Raw genomic sequence first — 18,257 nt, forward strand, 5'->3', positions numbered from 1 at the left:
TCCCCAGAAGTTGAAATTAGATCAAATTAGATCAAATTTACAGGGTTGGCTGGACTAAATTGACTACACAGTATGTAACTAGCTGAATATTGCAGGTGGGATGGGAGAGTTCGGGATGTGTGAGTAGAGAAATCTCTGGCTCTTAGGGTCTGCTGAAGCAAGAGTCCCCTGCAGCGGGGCTGAGGGGATAGTATTTAATTTAGGAAAATATAGACCTAGCCAAACCCAAACCCAAACCCAATGTCTTTCTTAGGGTGCAGTTAAGAAGGAGTCAATATCAGTAATTTAAAGGTGGAAAAATTACAAGAAACTTTTATTAATTATTATTGTCATTCAGTTTCCAGGTATATTTTAAGGACACCAAATGGAGCAGGAGAATCTAACCACCACAGTGACAGATTTTGTCCTCTTGGGCCTCACCCAAAGTCCTGAGCTGCAGCGATTCCTCTTTATTATCTTCTCCATAGTCTACCTGACAACCTGGCTCGGAAACTTCACCATCATCATCACCGTGATAACCGACCGCCAGCTCCACACCCCTATGTACTTCCTGCTGGCCAACCTGGCTTTCATAGATATTAGTGACTCTACAGTCAGTGTGCCAAAGATGCTCTTGGGTCTCCTCTCCCAGCGCAAAACCATCTCCTTCAATGAATGCATCCTCCAGATGTTCTTCTTTCACTTCATCGCTGGTGCTATGGTATTTTTACTTGCAGTGATGGCCGCCGATAGGTATGTGGCTATCCATAAACCATTGCAATATTTGACTGTCATGAACTGGGGTGTGTGCATGGGGCTAGTGACCGGCACATGGCTGGGTGGATTGGCTCACTCTGCTATTCAAATTGGAATGGTCCTCCAGCTACCGTTCTGTGGGCCGAACATCCTGGACAATTACTACTGTGATGTCCCACAAGTCGTGAAACTGGCCTGCACTGACACCCGCCTGTTTGAGCTGCTGATGGTCTCCCACAATGGGGTGATTGTCATAATTATCTTCATTCTCCTGCTCATTTCATACACCATTATCTTAGTCAAGATTAGGACACACCTTACGGAAGGGAAACGCAAGGCTCTGTCCACCTGTGGAACCCAGATCATGGTAGTATGTTTAATATTTGTGCCCTGCATCTTCATCTATGCCCGGCCCTTCCGGAAATTGCCTGTGGACAAGGTGGTCTCAGTCCTTTACACTATAATCCCCCCGATGCTGAACCCAATGATCTACACACTGAGGAATGCCGAGATGAAGAAGGCTATCAGGAGACTGATGAGCAGAATAGTCTTCTCAGGGAGGAAAATAAGGACATAATTTTTAAAAATTATGATTTCTCAAATTATTATTGTTTCAATTTTATTATTAACATGGTACATGAACTTGTCATACAGTGTTAACAACTCTCAGTAGGCATCTGTGTTTGTTCCCTCTATAGGACCCATTGTGTTGGGTCAAGCTGTGATAATTTTCTGTGGGTTTATTTTGTTCAAATTCTAAAAAATATTATACATTAGAAAATGTGGATGACCCTGTGATAGGTCTGGCTTCCCTCTTTTTTATTGGAAGGATTGTTGGGAAGCAGGGTCTGCTGCAAAGCTAGTCTCCAGGCAACCTAATGAGCACAAGAGGGGTGCCTAATTAAAGGCACCACCTATTTGGCGTCAAGAGTGAGCAGACTGGCTTTTAAGCCCAGCAGCCACAGCAGTTCCACAGCTGCTCAAAGTGTTCACCAGTGGCTGGGAGAGTCCCTGTGCTTTCTTGTTCCCAGCTGTTTCAGCCTTAGTCCTGTCTTGGGTCCTGCCTTCCCACACTACAGTTTACGTGATCCTGAGCTGTGCCTGCGATTCTTGACTTCTGACTTTGGCTCTGAGCCTTGGCTCTGATTCCTGACTACTGACTCCAGCTGTAACCACTAGGCCTGAGACCTGCTCTAACCACTGGGCACAACCGCCAGCGTCCCAGTCACTGGCAGGATTCCACATAGTTTATTCCTCCAAGTCACTAATGTGTTTTATACAGCTGTGAAACAAGAGGGGAAGTGGCTATGCCTCATCTCTGTCAAATGGCATAGCTGGGTGTGGTATCCAAGTAGGTCTGACAATTTTGGTTGGATGTATTCTGAGAAATTTAATCACATGGTATAATCCTTAATTAAAGATTAATCTTTAATTCCTGGAGACTCCAGGCCAGTCCTGGAGGATTGTCAGCCCTGCACCCAAGGAGATCAGATGCTGAACCCTCATGGAAACAGCAAGCTAGTGCATGAATTATAGATCCAGGGCATGAGTCAGTGGGACACATTGGTGCAAATCAGTGCAACTCCAGTAACACTAATGGGAAAGAGCCTCAGTTGGTATAAACTGGCCTTGCTCCATTGGAATCAATGAGCCAATTCCCCAGGAAATGGTGTATTTCCATTGTAGTCATTGAGGCCCAATCCCCAGCTGGAGTAAAAGAACTTTGCCCCATTGAAGTTAATATGGAAAATACTCGGCTGGTGTTAATTTGTGGAGCTCTGTGGAAGTGAATGGGAAAAATCCACAGCAGGTGTAAATCAACATTGTTGCAGCGAACATGTCCTAAGCTAGGCTAACATACTGCGGTTCAGTGAGTGTCTTCCACCAGGGAGCCTGGATGTTATTGCTGGCTGGGCTATTGTCAGCAACATTATGAGTTAAATTCTCACCATCGCCAGTGACACCTGTGCAAAACTGCTGAGGTCTGCACGAGTGCACAGGAGTACCTGAGAGCAGATCATGAAGGAATGGTATTGCACACAGTGTGCAGGATGTGAAGGAGTTGGGGCCGCAGAGGGGTCACTGTGATTGGACTGTGAAAGCAGCATGGTGGGATGGTTTGGGGGGGATCTGTGTTTACAACTTAAGAATGATGGTTGATGTTTTGAAATTGTCACTATTAAAATTGCCATGTTTCTGAATTCCTCCATGGAAAAGGAAAGTCCAGCATGGGCTGACAGTGATGTGTCAAGTGTCTGCAAGACCATGGACAATGATGTGTTGTTAGAAGCCAGTGACAGCTTACTCAAGGCAAAGCATATTGGTTCCATGGCCTCTCTGGGGCTGAGGGTTTGGAGATGGGAAGTTACTAACAACAGGACACAAAGATAAAGGGGGCAAAACAGGAGGGTCTAAAAAGACTCACACTGAAGGAGACACACAGGAAGTTTTGGGCATGAGAGGTGTACCCCGACTGACTGGGGGAGATATTTATTTTGATACACTACACAGCGGTTTGATAGTTTCTTCCTCCAAATCAGGCACCGCAATAGAATTATCAATAGAATGAGGCTCTTGAGGAGAGCCCAAGAAACAAGTCACATCCTGTTCTCCCACAAGTATAACATTTATTAGCAAAATCACCAAGATCACAGACAGTGTAACACAGCAAAGGCGGTAGAGCCAGTACAAAATGGCTAGCACTTCTATACTCACAGCATTCTTTAAGCCCCAGAATAGGTGAAGCCATCTGCTGGGTCATCAAGCCTACACATTCCACTTATCACCCTGCATTCGGGCTGGGTCTGACCTTTGATAGGGTGTTAGGCTGATGCCCACCATCCTTTATACATCTTAATGATGGGTTCTTCTTTTCCTGCTTCAGTTGACTTCCACCTCTCAACAATATTGGAGTTCTTATCTTCAGTAGGTCAGTCAGTTACTTATGTTATAATCATTAGCGTTTATGTCAATTAGTGGCCATGGTACATCTGCAACGAGTACATGTAAATTTTGGTTAAGTTCAACATCCTTTTAAACATCCCCTAAAATGCTAGAAGGATACATGGTGGTCCCTTCTGACCTTAAAGTCCATGAGGCTCCAAGCTCTTTGCTTTGCTTTTTCCCATCAGGTACCCCTCTTCTTTACTGTGATATTATAACTTAAGGTCAAACTATCAGTTAAATACAACGTATCTAGCAACTACATGCATCATCCTTTTATACCTAGGCCTTAGTTCTGCTAAGCTAATTGTCTAATAGGCTTGAGGCCTGTGGGCCCTTGCTTTATTCTTGTGGCAGGCTACATAGGGACAATGGACTGTCCAACCAAGGTCAGAGACCATGGGCTGCAAGGGTGAAGTCTCCTTGTTTCAGAAGTGTAGCCATGCACAGCTGCATCAGGATCGAGGATAGCCCCAGAGACCCCTAACCCAGCTCAAAAGACTGATAGTGACAGGTGAGGAAACAGAGGCAGGAAAATGTGTGTGGAGTTTATTGTATTGGAATATGTGATGTTGCACTCTATATGATTTTATGGAAAAATGCTAATGTAACTGGAATATGCTTCATGCAAAAGGTCTCTTGTAAGGTATCATTGGAAAGCTTATAATCTACTAAGTGTGGTCATCCTATTTGTATAAATATACCACTCTTGTATCTGAAACTAGAAATATGAAATATAACTCTCAGGAACTATTGTAATTATGCAAAGTGTGGGCCATTAATGGTGGTTTGGAATCTTGATGACTCCCATTAACTAGGACAATTGTCTGCAGATGGGTGTGTTTTACCAGTAAGTCTCCCTGTATACATGTGTGCTGGCAAGTGGGCAATGAAGTTTTACAGTGACATGTGATCATGTCACCTGAACTGAAATCCATCTTTAACCTGGTGCTTTTCCATTGAGAAGGGCAGGGGGGGACGACTGAGAGGGACAAAGGATTCACGCCTTACGCAAAAGATACATAAATGAGTGGAACAGAATAAAGGGAGAGCCATCATGAGGAAACCTCTAGCTACCACCTGAGATGGAACAAGGGCTGTACCAATGGAAAGGATTGTGCCCAGACTAGGAAGGCATCCAGTCTCTGAAAAAGACTTATTGAAACCTCTTTCAGGGTGAAATTTTATCTGTACTCAGTTGTATTGCAGTATTAAGCATATTTTTGCGTTTTATTTTATTTTACTTGGTAATTCACTTTGTTTAGTCTGTTATTACTTGGAACCACTTAAATCCTTCTTTCTGTATTTAATAAAATAACTTTTTACTTATTAATTAACTCAGAGTATTTATTAATACCCATGGGGGGACACAAACAGCTATGCATATCTCTCCATCAGTTTTATAGAGGGCGAACAATTTATGAGTTTACCCTGCATAAGCTTTATATAGGGTAAAACTGATTTATTTGGGTTAGATCCAATTGGGAGTTGGTCATCTGAGCGTTAAAGGCAAGAACTCTTCTGTAAGCTGCTTTCAGGTAAATCTGCAGCTTTGGGGCAAGTAATTTGGACCCTGAATCTTTATCGGAGGAGATGGGCATGTCTTGCTCAGCAAGACATGGTGCTGGGGTCCCGAGCTGGCAGGGAAAGCAGGGGCAGAAGTAGTCTTGGTACATGAGTTGGCAGTTCCCAAGGGGGTTTCTGTGATCCAACCCATCACAATATAGATCTGTGTATCTCTCCTGCTGTTAAAGAAAGAGCAATAGCTACTACTGGGCTGTTCACAGTGCTTTACAGGACCTTATCAGGTGACCGATGAAGTAAAAGACAAGGCCACTCTTTTGGGAGAGATTTGGCATGAGTTTGGGCTGAAGCAATGTGGGGGACCAGGGGTCATCACAGGACCTTGGGACAGGGCAGTGGATCATGTGGTCAAACCTTTCAGGAGGGGATATGATATCTACACCCCAAAAGTGTCCCCAATGGCCCAAAGACAGCAGCCATGCCTGGTCCATTCCAAAGACTGGAAGCTTAAAAGACTGGGCGGGATCACTGGTGGCAGGGTGTGAAGGGGAAGGGGCTGCACAGGGGTCACTGGTGGCAGGGTGTGAAGGGGAGGCGGCTGCACAGGGGTCACTGAGAGAAGGGCGAGAAAGGGATAGGTCTACTTGGGCCTAAAGATTATTTTTTTCTTGGTGATGATGAATGAAGGGAGAAACTGTTTAGATAGATAGATAGATAGATAGATAGATAGATAGATAGATAGATAGATAGATAGGTAGATCCTGCAGTCCATGAACTCATCATTATTACTAGAAAGCAGGGAAATAGCATTGCCTCTTTTTATAAATGGAGAAATTGAGAGACAATGTGCTGAAAGGGTTGATCAAGGTGATATCAGGAGGGTATGGGAGAGCCAGGAAAACAGTGCTTGGCATCAGTCACTATTGCTCTAACCACCAGGATAAATTTGCAGTATATTGCTGGAGTCTTGACTCTCAGTCCTCTGCATTGACACTTGGGCTGGGGAGCATTGTCTCTCTAATTCCCCCATTGGAATTGACTATGAAGCTTCCTACTTGCCAGCATACACAACACATGCATAATGCATGGAATCCCGCAACAGTGAGGTCCAGTGTTCCTCTGTGGTGTCTTCAACATCCTCCGGGCCAAGGGGTCAAATATGAGGACACACGAAGTCTGTTGTGTTTCTCTGTCTGTAAATAAACAATACTAGTGAAGATTCCACTGACATTTTAATAATTTTCCTTTAGACTAAATCTCCAGATAATTAATCCTCAGACCTCCAAAGCAGCAGCTCTCTTGATCACACCAGATATTCCTCAGGTGGATTTCCGAACGGTTTTGATCCCAGTTCTAGTGTCAATGGGAGGATAAGAATGATAAAAGGGGATGATTTCTAGGGAAGCATCCTCTTTGTAACTGACCTATTTCTCTTACCTATTATGGGAAACCACACACAGCTCTGAAATGTTCAAGGAATCCTCTGGTGGTTGGATATGGTCGGGGGGATATGCATAGAGAATCTGTTGGTAAGGAAATAGAGCTCCAGTTAGGGGGAAAGTCCTTAGCACTGGTAGACAGTTTCCTTTTCTAAAGGAAACAAATATTAGTTGGTATTTTGAAAGAAGCCTAAGGGAGTTAGATGCCTAACCTATTTGAAAGTCAATGGGCATTGGATACCTACGTCAATTAGATCCCTGTGAAAATCCCAGTCACTCTCTTTGTATCCCTTTACATGTTTGATTTTAACAATTGCTTCTAGTAGGACGGGTTGAATGGGTGGTGGCTACCCAGGTCTTGGCAAGAGCTGCAGACCCATGGAGTGGGATGGTTCTCGGAGTGTATGTCTACACTTACAGTGGCGTGTAGCGGACAGACACTTCATGCCCAGCTAGCCTGGGTAGAGTCAGCAGGGTAGACGGTGTGGAATGGCTTAGGTGAATAGAGTGCCCTACCTGCCTAAACCCTAGGATACGTACCCTGCACAGCTCTCTACATGTCCAGCCTACTCATCCCATGTCTGCACTGCTGTTTTTATCAGTCTAGCATGCCACTGCCTCCCTGCTGCCAGAGCCTTTCCCTGTGGCATATGGCTTCATACCCCAGTGACCGGTGTCATTCACTGCAGACAGTAGCGATATGTGTAATGCCTGTGCTCTATGAACAGCAGCAAGGGTAGATGCAGGCTAAGTTTAAGACTAAGGAGAAGATCCGAGTGAGGATGCCGAAGGGAAGGTTTAGATTCTTCTGAGCTGGGGGAGATGCGGATATGAATGATGTAGACCCTTACCTTCAACACCTAGGCTAGCCCGTAACTGCATGTGTATGAACTGGGGCTAGTGCAAGTATAGGTAAGGAGAACAAGGACTCTCAGGGCTGGAGCTGGAAGGATGGGAGAAGTCAAGGGAGTGAATATTGTCATGATTGTCTGGTGCCATAATGTAACTACTCACTACTGAACCCAGTTTTCCAGCCAACACGGGCCACTTATCCTCTGCTGTAGGTCAAAGTGGACCGAGCCGCGTTCTGCTGATATCACCACTGTGAGTATATCAGAAAGGACTTCTTGCTTGTTTGCTTTCTCATCCATTCCTGTTCATGAATTTCTATCTGAGTCTCTACGTCTCCATGCATTTAACTGCTTGTTAATGGATGACCTACCTCATATGATGGAAGAACTGAATTCATTAAAACAAAATCTTCATAGGTCTTACAAGTCAGGCTTAGAATATGACTCTGAACTGAAACAAAAGTTCCTGACTAGTTGTTATCTAGGTTGCTCTTTGCTCTATGGGTTTAATTAAACCAGGATAACTTTCAATGGGAACAGAGAAATTCTTTTTCACTATAAAATTCATTTAGGAATCTCTCTGTCTGGCTTTGAACTTTGTATGATGATAAGTAGTCTGTTTTTCTTTCTTCCCTACTTTCTAACAAGGCAGTCTTCATGAACATGAAATTTCCAGATATGGATGCCTAGAATTAAACACTAGAGTCTCTTCTAGAAAATGACTTGAGGACCAATCTTCAGCAAATAAGCCTATCTCCACATTACAATGTAATTACACTGCAATTACAACTAGGTCTAAGAAGATCTGGTGCAGGCTTTGGCTGGGGGTTTCAATAGGGCATAATGGAATTAGATATCCAAGTTTTGCTATCCTAGATGACTTGCAGTAGTGTCTGAGCACTGACATTCCCTTAGGCTCCTTTCAAAATCTCCACCTAAATTATCTGAATACCCCTGGAGTACAACCAGTGACACTACCTCCTTCAGCCATGAAAGCCGTTGCCAGTCTTTCTAAGCATCTCGGTTGGAGACTAGTTGGAGAAGTTGAGAGGGCATTAAACTAAGAATGGCTGGGAAGGTAGCTAAGGAGGGAAATGTGGGACAAACTCAAACTCAGTGTGCTGTGAACAAATTAAACCCAGGTGCTGAAGGATCTGAAGAGATTTTTTTTTCAGTTGCCATACACCAATGCTAGGTAACACGCAAGAGGGAAGGGAAATTCTCACCGATGAGAAGAGAGTTGATACAATTACCCTTTTTGATAACTGATTGGGATGTTAAAATTATTGGTTATCACCTGCTCAGGAAGGAAAGAGTGAATAAAAAGGGGTGTGGTGGGGGGACAGAGGGGCCTATCACTCCACATTAAAGACATCAGTACCTGTTTTAGAGTTATTGATAATTCAGAACCACTAGAGCTGGAATGCATATGGGCCAGTGTTCTAACTAACAACACTAAGGAGGGAATATTGTTAGAGACCACTGAATCAAATCAGAGACCAGAATGAGCTGCTCCTTGAATACCTGTCTCCAATGTATGGAAATAAATATGTTGTAATGGAGGAGCTAAGTATGGGACACACATACTGAAGGTCTCATGCAGCCAGTAGTAAACACCATTAGAGTTTCTAAAAAATTATAGATGATGATTTTATAACCCAAAGGTATTGCACCCAACACAAAGTAACTCCATATTGGACCTCATTATGACAAATAAAGATGCATTAATCACTGGACTGTAAGTCGGTGATTTCCTACAGACCAGTAATCATGACCTGATAACATCCATTATGGGCAAAAAAAGGACAGTCCCAACCAGTAATAGATATACTTGGTGCTTCAAAAGAACTAATTTCCCAAAGCTGAGGAAAATTATGGACAAAACTGATTTGGAGGAAAAAATTAGACAGCAAATTGAGAATTCTTAAAGAAGAGTTTATTAGATGGTCCAAAAGCCATGATTCTGCAGTCAAGAAAAAGGATATCTTTTGCTAAAAGACAATTTTGGTTCAATAGCAAAGTGAAGGCAGAAATTAGAAAGAATTTAAAGGAAAGCAGTATGTAACAAAATGGGAAAAAGAGGGAAAATAAATAGCAATCAAGTGCATACAATTGGTAAGAGAAGCTAAAGACATATGGGGAAAATACATGGTTGGCAGGGCTAAGGATAAGAAGAAGGAAGTTTTTAAAGTATGTTAGGAACAGAAGAAATCTTAGTAATGATATATGCCCATTACTACATGGACAAAATAAAATCATTAATATGATGCTGGAATGCAGTAGTGATCAATAAATATTTCTGTTCCCTACGTGAAAAGAAACAGGATGATATATTTGTATGACTTATGGTTGTTGAATTACTGTCTAGTCCAGCTCATGTTAATCTTTAATAAATCTTGGCATTCTGGGGAAACTCCAGAAGATGGGAACAGTGCTAATTAGAGCTGGGGGAAATTCTGATATTCCAATATTTCTTTTCATGTTAAACAGCGACAAAAAAATTAAAGTTTCAAAAATTTGCATGAAAGGTAAATTCTGAAATTTTCCAATTTGTAAATATGGGAACACTTCAGAGGAGGAGCCAGGAGGTGATTTTCTACCTCTGTGCACAGGGTTGGTGAGACCAATACTGGACTACTGGATCCAGGTCTGGTATCCATATTTTAAACAAAAAATACTTAAAATTTGGAGATGTTGCAGAAAAGAAAGAGAGAGAAAAAAGAGATAGATGGAGATAATGCATGGCAATGTAAGGCTTAAAGAGTTCAATCCGTTTAGCTTATGAAAAAGAAGATTGAGAAGTGATGATTACAGTGAAACAATACCTTTACCTTCTGTAGTGGAGAAAGGCAGAAAAAGAACCAATGGCCAGAAGCTGAGGCCAGACAAATTCAAATTAAAACTAAGGCACAAATTTTTAACAAGTGAGAGTGATTAACCATTTGGTGCGAAGTACCAAGGGAAGTGGTAGATTGTCCAGCTCTTGATGTCTTCAGATCAAGACTGGATGCCCTTCTGGAAAATGCATTAGTCATACACAAGTTATTGGGGTCAATGCAGGGATATCTGGATGAATCCTCTGGCCTGTGTTATATAGGAGGTCAGACTAAATGATCTTCTGGCCTTAAAATATATGAACCTATGAATAATAATTAATACTAGTGTTCCCTTTGCAGGCACATTTTAAGGTTGATCAATGGAACAGCAGAACCTCACCAGTAGAGTGAGAGAATTTCTTCTTGTGGGTCTAACCCAGAGTCTGGCACTGCAGAGATTTCTCTTTGTGGTCTTCTTCATAGTCTACATGATAACCTGGCTGGGAAACCTCACCATCATCACCACCGTGATCACTGACCACCAGCTCCACACCCCTATGTACTTCCTGCTGGGAAACTTGGCCTTCATTGACCTGAGCGAGTCCTCAGTCACGGTGCCCAAGATGCTGTGGGACCTCCTGTCCAAGCAAAAGACAATCACGTTTGGTGGTTGCATGTCACAGATGTTTTTTTTCCACTTCACCGGGGGCGCTGTGGTTTTCTTCCTCATGGTGATGGCACTTGATCGGCATGTGGCTATCCATAAACCTTTGCACTATCTCAGAATCATGAACTGGGGTGTGTGTGTAGGGCTGGTGGCTGGGGCATGGCTAGGTGGCTTTGTTCATTCCATTGTCCAGGTTGCACTGACAATCCAACTGCCTTTCTGTGGACCCAATACACTGGACAATTTCTACTGTGATGTCCCTCAGGTGATCAAATTGGCTTGCACAGACACCTACATGGTGGAGTTGCTGACGGTCTCCAACAGTGGGCTGCTCACCATCATCATCTTCATCATCCTGATTGTGTCATACACAGTCATCTTGGTCAAGATAAGGACCCATGTCCCAGAAGGGAAGCACAAAGCCCTGTCCACCTGTGGAGCCCAGGTTGTGGTGGTGAACATCCATTTCATGCCCTGTATCTTCATCTACGCTCGACCCTTCCGGAAATTTTCCATGGACAAAGCAGTATCTGCTCTCTACACAGTCATCACCCCAATGCTCAACCCCATGATCTACACGCTAAGAAACACTGAGATGAAGAATGCCATCAATCGATTAATGAACAGGGTCTTCTCATGAAGGAAACCAAATATGTAACATCTTTGTTAGTGGGTCAGTCTTATGTTTGCAACATGTAAAATTAAAGTAGGTGCCCTCAGTTTAGAAAGAGTTTTGGTTTAGATGAGGGAGCAAGAATGAATAAAATAAAATAAAAATCTTCATGAGAAACAAAAAGCAAAGTACATTTCTATCTGTTTCCAACAGCCTGCAGCAACTTTGGCTACAAAATGGCTACCGTCAATAACAGACCAATGAATATATGTGATACAGCAAACAATGAATTAACATTTACTTGGTAACAAATTCCATGTAGACTTTTTTTTTCTATTGAAAATAGGTTTTAGACATTTTCATCTACAACATTTAGGATTTTGTCTAAAAACCAAAACTCTGAAAAAAAAATTTTGTCAACTAAAAATAGATTTTTTTCAGATGTCAGGGTTTCAGTTGCAGTTAAAACCTAGGTAGGCTTGTTTTGTTTGTTTTCCCTGGGAAAAAATAAAGTTTTGTAATATTTTAAATTGTTATCAGTTGGGGGAGAGAGGAGAGGAAGGGGGAAATATTTCTCAGACAGCCCTGTTAATTGCTATTATTAATGTCTCCATATATTATTATTAATCACCACAGAATGGTGGTGTTAGTGTAGTTGCAGGTATTTTCTCTTACTATATGAGACCTTAATACAATATGGCCATGATCCTGATTGGAGTTTCTAGGCACTATGCAGGGAAACTATGCAGGGAAAAACTATGCAGGGGAAAAAAAAAACAGCCAATGTTCATATTGTTGTCCCCTATATATCCAAACTTGTTCTCTAAGCCTCAGAGCAACTCCTAAGGAGGGCAGGGATTATGGCATAAATCACATCTCCCGATTAGGCTGTAAACTGGGCTAAATTCCTGGAGTTAGGAGCCTCTTCTGAGGCAGACCACCTCCCTTGTAGCTTTTAATCTATCCTCACCTGGGATGAGGAACACCTCCTGTTCAAGTCATTCCCACTCCCTGAGGGAGAAGATAGAGGTCTATAAAATCTTGACTGGTGCATAGAAAGTAAATAAGGAATCTAGGGGTCACCAAATGAAATTAATAGGCAGCAGGTTTAAGACAAACAAAAGGAAGTATTTCTTCACACAGTGCGCAGTCAGCCTGTGGAACTCTTTGCCAGGGGATGTTATGAAGGCCAAGACTATAACAGGGTCCAGAAAATAACTCATTAAGTTTATGGGGGATAATGGCTATTAGCCAGGATGGACAGGGATGGTGTCCCTAGGCTCTGTTTGCCAGAACCTGGGAATGGGTGACGGTGGATGGATCACTTGATGATTACCTGTTCTGTCCATTCCCTCTGGGGCACCTGGCATTGGCCACTGTCAGAAGACAGGATACTGGGCTAGATGGACCTTTGATCTGAGCCAGTATGGCCATTCTTATGTGTTCTGAAGAAGGGATTTGACTAAGGCAGTAACCTGAGAAATAGTAGATCCCTCTTCACATCCCTTCTTGTCCTCAGGCAGAGGAGGAACTAGAACTGGAAGCCTCCCACATCGCAAGGGAGAACCCTAAGCACTGAGCTAAAAGTCAGAAGGATGGGGCCTTATCTGCAGAGCTGTCTTGTCTGAACTCCTGCACAGGGACCTGATCCAGTAGGTGAGCTCTGAGCACACTTGCTGGATCAGGCTGTGCTGGTGAGCTAGGCAGAGGGATGCTTATCTTCCCCTATTTTGTGCATCTCTCTAGGTTTTAGGCATTCAAGTACCTAGAGGGAGGCAGCAATGCACACGCCCAGAGACTGAAACATAGACTGGTAGCAGAGGTGCTGGAACTAGGGATGCTGGGATGGGGAGCTGCCTCATCCCCTGGCTTGAAGTGGAGTCCATTGTATACAGAGTTTACAGTTTGGTTCAATGGCTCTCAGCACCCCCACAATAAAATTTTAGGTACCTACAGGGTTAGCCAGCAGCTGCTAGAGGATTTTGTGAATCCCAATGGGCAGGGCCAGCTCCAAGCACCAGCCCAGCAAGCAGGTGCCCAGGGGTGGCCAATGGAAAGAGGCTGCACGTCCAGCTCTTCAGTGGCAATTTCCGGCGGGTCCCTCACTCCCTCTTGGAGCGAAGGACCTGCCACCAAATTGGTGCCAAAGACAGAAGTGGTGGTGGTAGAAGAGATCTTGGCTTTTTTTTTTTCTTTTTGCTGCTTGGGGCGGCAAAAACCCTGGAGCCAGCCCTGCCACGGAGTCTAATTCTGGGATGTAGGTGTCTAAAGTGGCAGCACCCCATGCGCAGAAAGTCCTCACCCCCCCTGCTGTGGTTCCCCCTCCCTTTCCTGTGTCTCTCCTCACAGACATGTTCTGTACAAAGTCTGGGCACCAGACCTGGCCTATCAGGCCTGGGAACTTTGATAAGCATCTCACAGAGGTAGGGGCTCTATTTATCTCCCAGAATTCTGTATATATTCTCACAGAGCTCTATTTATCTCCCAGCATTCTGTATATATTCCCTATATCACAGGGAAGGGGGGAAGTGACTCAGACACCAGAACCATATTGTGAAGTTTGATCTTTATTACACTGCACGGTACGGATCAGACATTTCTCCTTTTCCATGCTCAATTTGCAATCTTAGAATCCTCCTTGCTCAATACTACCAAGGACCCTTGTGCAACCCCGTGTCCCTCACAGCCTGACCTTAATGTCTATCTCATCCTTTATAATTGTTTCATTTCCCCTGCAAGCCAAACTGTTTTTTTTCTAACCAGCGTAACTTTGTCTCTCAATTGTAGCTTTTGTGTCATCTAATGAAGTGTTCTGAAGGAGTTCCTAATTATCCTTCCATTTTTCTGTTTAAACTTTTTCTACTACCTGATTCGACTCATTTTTGTGAAACTGGCCTTTTAAAGCACTGGATACTATTGCTTTAGATTTTATGCCGTTTGCACATAACAAATGTAATTGTGTACTGATCATTTGCACCCATGCAACAATTTTCTTTTAGTTCTCTTTTGCTGTCGAGATTTGGTCTGCTATAGAATTCCCTGCTGTTGGATGCCACATTTTTTGTGTTAGGAAATTGTCAGCTATCCTTTTTAAGAAACTCAGAGGACATTTTATGATTACCAGCATGCAACCTGCAGCATGTGTCAGTCAGACTGAAGTAACTCATTGTAACGCAGTTTATTTTCCTACACATTATTTGTAATTTTGGAAAATAACTTGTATTTCCATTTTTGAAAATGTTCCATTTTGTATCTTTAAAATATACTGCAAAAAACCAAACAACAAGCAAACAAAAAACAAAGAGAAATAAGAGTAGTGATATTTTTGTGCCTTTAAATTGCTTATATTAAATCAATATTGCCTCCACCTTAACAGAGATATTGGACTGGGAAATTTTCCTTGTTGTCTAAATTCAACACTAGTGGCTTGAAGGAATAAAGTTGCGGGGAATTCCTCCAGTGGAGAAGATGGTAGAGATTCCTAGTCTGGGGTCAATTAGACTATGTAATGAATCATATCTACATTTGGAATTGGACTGCGATGATTATAAACGTCATAGTAAGAGGTTGATCCCCAATACATATTTTTAAATGTAATAGAGATTATAAATGAGGTTTATTAATATTGCAGTGAAAAATATGTGTAGAATAATAATAACAAAAAAAAGTTAATGGAAAGTGTGATGGGGCAAGGCCAGATGGCTACAGTAAAGTACTGAGAAACAGGTATGTTAGCCCCAGGCTAAACAAATCCCTAGTACCCTGGTAACCAAATGGCAGTTGCTCCAGGTTAATCAAGGCACCTGGAGCCAATTAGATCTTTCTAGAAGGCAGATAAGAGATGAGCTTACTTTAATTAGAAACACTGCAGCCAATCAAGGCAGGACTAATCAGGGCACCTGGGTTTAAAAGGTTTAAAAAGGAGCTCACTCCAGTCGAGGGAAGAGGACCCAGAGAGAAGGAGTGTACTTGTGTGAGCAGCTGGGAGCAAGAAGGCAAGGAGCTGAGGTGAGCGCTGTACTGGGAGGAATGAGGAGGAAAGATTTCGACACCAGAAGGAAAGCGTCCTGTGGTGAGGATAAGAAGGATTTTGGACGGAGTGCCATGGGGACAGTAGCCAGGAGTTGGTAGCTGTATGCAGGTGTACAGGAGGCACTATAGACAGCAGCGATCCACGGGCCCTGGGCTGGAACCCGGAGTAGAGGGCGAGCCTGAGTTCCCCCCAAACCTCCCAACTCCTGATCAGACACAGGAGGAGCTGACCCAGACTGTGGGTTCCACAAGAAGGGAAGATCACTGAGGTGAACAAATCTGCCAATAAGCGCAGGACCCACCAAGGTAGAGGAGGAACTTTGTCACAAAAGATAAATTCTACCGTTATAGTTTCATCCCGAGAACAGGATTCTCCTCCTCAGTCTCATGATGGCCTTTTTCATTTTGGTGTTTCTCAGCATGGAGAACAATGAACAGCATCCAGAAGATTACAGAGTTCATGACTGAAGCCAAGGGGATATGGATTAGCATTCATGTCGCACTCCCCATCAGTACTTGGGCCAGGGAAGCTAATGATCCAACTAGCAGAACAAATTTGGGGATAAATCCTGGTCACGCACCATGTGAGGCATGTTGTGCATACGCTATGAAGACTGAACCCTGACTTATTTGGGGGGAATTTCCTGAAGGGTTGAGCATAGATGACTGTGATCTAAGTTCTGCAGGAGGATAGTGTATTGTTCTTCCCTTCTGTGATGTCTGTCCTTATCTTGGCTAAAGTGATGATGCAGAAAAAGAGGAGGAGTATAAAGATTATGAGGAGAAGCATTGCACCATTAGAGGCCATCAACAGCTCGCCCAGGAAGGTGTCGGTTCAGGCCAGTTGGATGAGTTGTGGGATGTCGCAATGAAAACTCTAAAGGATACTCATGCTGTAGAGTAATTCTCATTCTCACTCAAACCAAACCTTATACAGGAACTCCTCACTTAAAGTCGTCTCGGTTAACGTTGTTTCGATGTTAAGTTGATGATCAGGTAGGGAATGTGCTCGTTTAAAGTTGTGAAATGCTCTTCTAATGTCTTGGCAGCCACCTGTTGTGTCAACTGGTTGCAGGAAGAGAAGCCCATTGCAGCTAACTGGTGAGTGGTTGGAACCAGGGTGGACCAGCAGCCCCACTATCAACTCCCCCTATCAGCTCCCCACTCCTCTAAGTTCCCTGTGCAGCAGCTGTCCCTCCCCTCACTGCCATGTGCTACTCCTGCCCTCTGCCTTGGAGCTGCTCCCAGAGACTCCTGCTTGCTGTACAGGCAGAGGGGGGAAGAGAGAGGCTAATGTCAGGGTAACTCCCCCACCCTGCCCCTGCACCCCGCTTACCCCATCTTCCATAGAGCAGGGGGACACACCACGGAGGGAACATCTAGGCAGTAGTTGCAGTCTCGGGTCTTAGCAAGCTGATTTAATTAACAAGACAGTGTACTTAAGCCTGGGATCAGCTACTTAAGGAGTGTGTGTCTCTGTCTCTGTCTGCCCTCCCTCCTTTCCTGCTGCCTGGTAGAGTGTGAGAGTTAACCCCTGAGGGCTCAGTCAATTGCTAGTTCATTTAGCAGTAAGGCATTCCCTGGGAAATATCCCCCACTCTGACTCCTCCACCTCAACCAAGCTTCACAATCATCATCACTGTGTACCAGTATTAAATTATTTGTTTAAAACTTATACTCTGTGTGTGTGTGTGTGTTGTGGCAAAGTACCTGCCTCTCCTTTTGTTAGCTCAGTCCTTCTTAGCCTCGGAGACACAGGCTTGGGCAAAATAAAAGAAAAAAACCCCTTCCCAATCTCACAGGGTTTGGCTGATCCCTTCTCAGCCAGCCCCTTGCTCTAGTTTCCTCTCCTTCTGGGGAGAATGCAATCTGCCTTGCAAGAAGAGTCTCAGAGTTCAGCTTGCTTCCCTGCCAGGGAGGTTTTAAAAAGGTCTCCAGCAATTGGGGCAGGCTGAACCTAATTAGTTCCCTGCTAACCCCTGTCCCAGGTGAACCTTATTCCTCCAGGGCTAAGCCTTCCGGGACCAGTTACTACCCCTCTCCTGGTAGCTAATTGTCCTGAATTTGCCACAGTGTGTATATATTGTTTCACTTAAAGTCTCATTTTTCAGGAACATAACTACAACCTTAAGTGAGGAGTTCCTGTATATTGAAACTCACAAGGACAACTCATAGTCATTCATGATAACAATGGATAGTCATGTGGCAAGGGAAAAAAATCAATCTTCCTTATAGCATTCAGCCCATCTTAAACACTGGGTATCCTCTTACCTACAACTTCTGCCCTCGGTTAACCCATATGCAGCCCCCTCTTCTTCACATCATCCCCTCAGTGATCTCTGTGAACACCTGCCCCCCACACCCAGCCCTCAGTGTCCCCTGTGAAGCCCCCTCCCCTCCACACTCTGTGCTCAATGACGCTTGTGCAGCCCCCTCCCGATCAGCACTACCCTCTGATAATTGTGTAACCCCCCTCCAAATCCTGCCTTGTGACCTCTTTGCAGCCCCCTCCCCTTCACACCCTTTCCTCAGAACACATGGGTGGAGGGATAGCTCAGTGGTTTGAGCAGTGGCCTACTAAACCTAGGGTTGTATATTCAATCCTTCAGCAGGCAATTTAGGGATCTGGGGCAAAAA

General features: G+C 43.8%; 2 protein-coding genes across 2 annotated transcripts; both read left to right on the forward strand.

Annotated features, from left to right (window-relative positions):
* The first annotated feature begins 364 nt into the window (after window positions 1-364).
* Window positions 365-1,312, forward strand: LOC116820440 (olfactory receptor 4D2-like). The gene has a single exon (XM_032772913.1). It carries the CDS (start codon window positions 365-367, stop codon window positions 1,310-1,312), a length of 948 nt encoding a protein of 315 aa, XP_032628804.1.
* Window positions 1,313-10,688: 9,376 nt separating this feature from the next.
* On the forward strand, window positions 10,689-11,615 carry LOC116820441 (olfactory receptor 4D1-like). The gene has a single exon (XM_032772914.1). It carries the CDS (start codon window positions 10,689-10,691, stop codon window positions 11,613-11,615), a length of 927 nt encoding a protein of 308 aa, XP_032628805.1.
* The last annotated feature ends 6,642 nt before the right edge of the window (window positions 11,616-18,257 follow it).

The sequence above is a fragment of the Chelonoidis abingdonii genome, chromosome 14 (assembly GCF_003597395.2).
Source record: "Chelonoidis abingdonii isolate Lonesome George chromosome 14, CheloAbing_2.0, whole genome shotgun sequence".
Lineage (NCBI taxonomy): Eukaryota > Metazoa > Chordata > Testudines > Testudinidae > Chelonoidis > Chelonoidis abingdonii.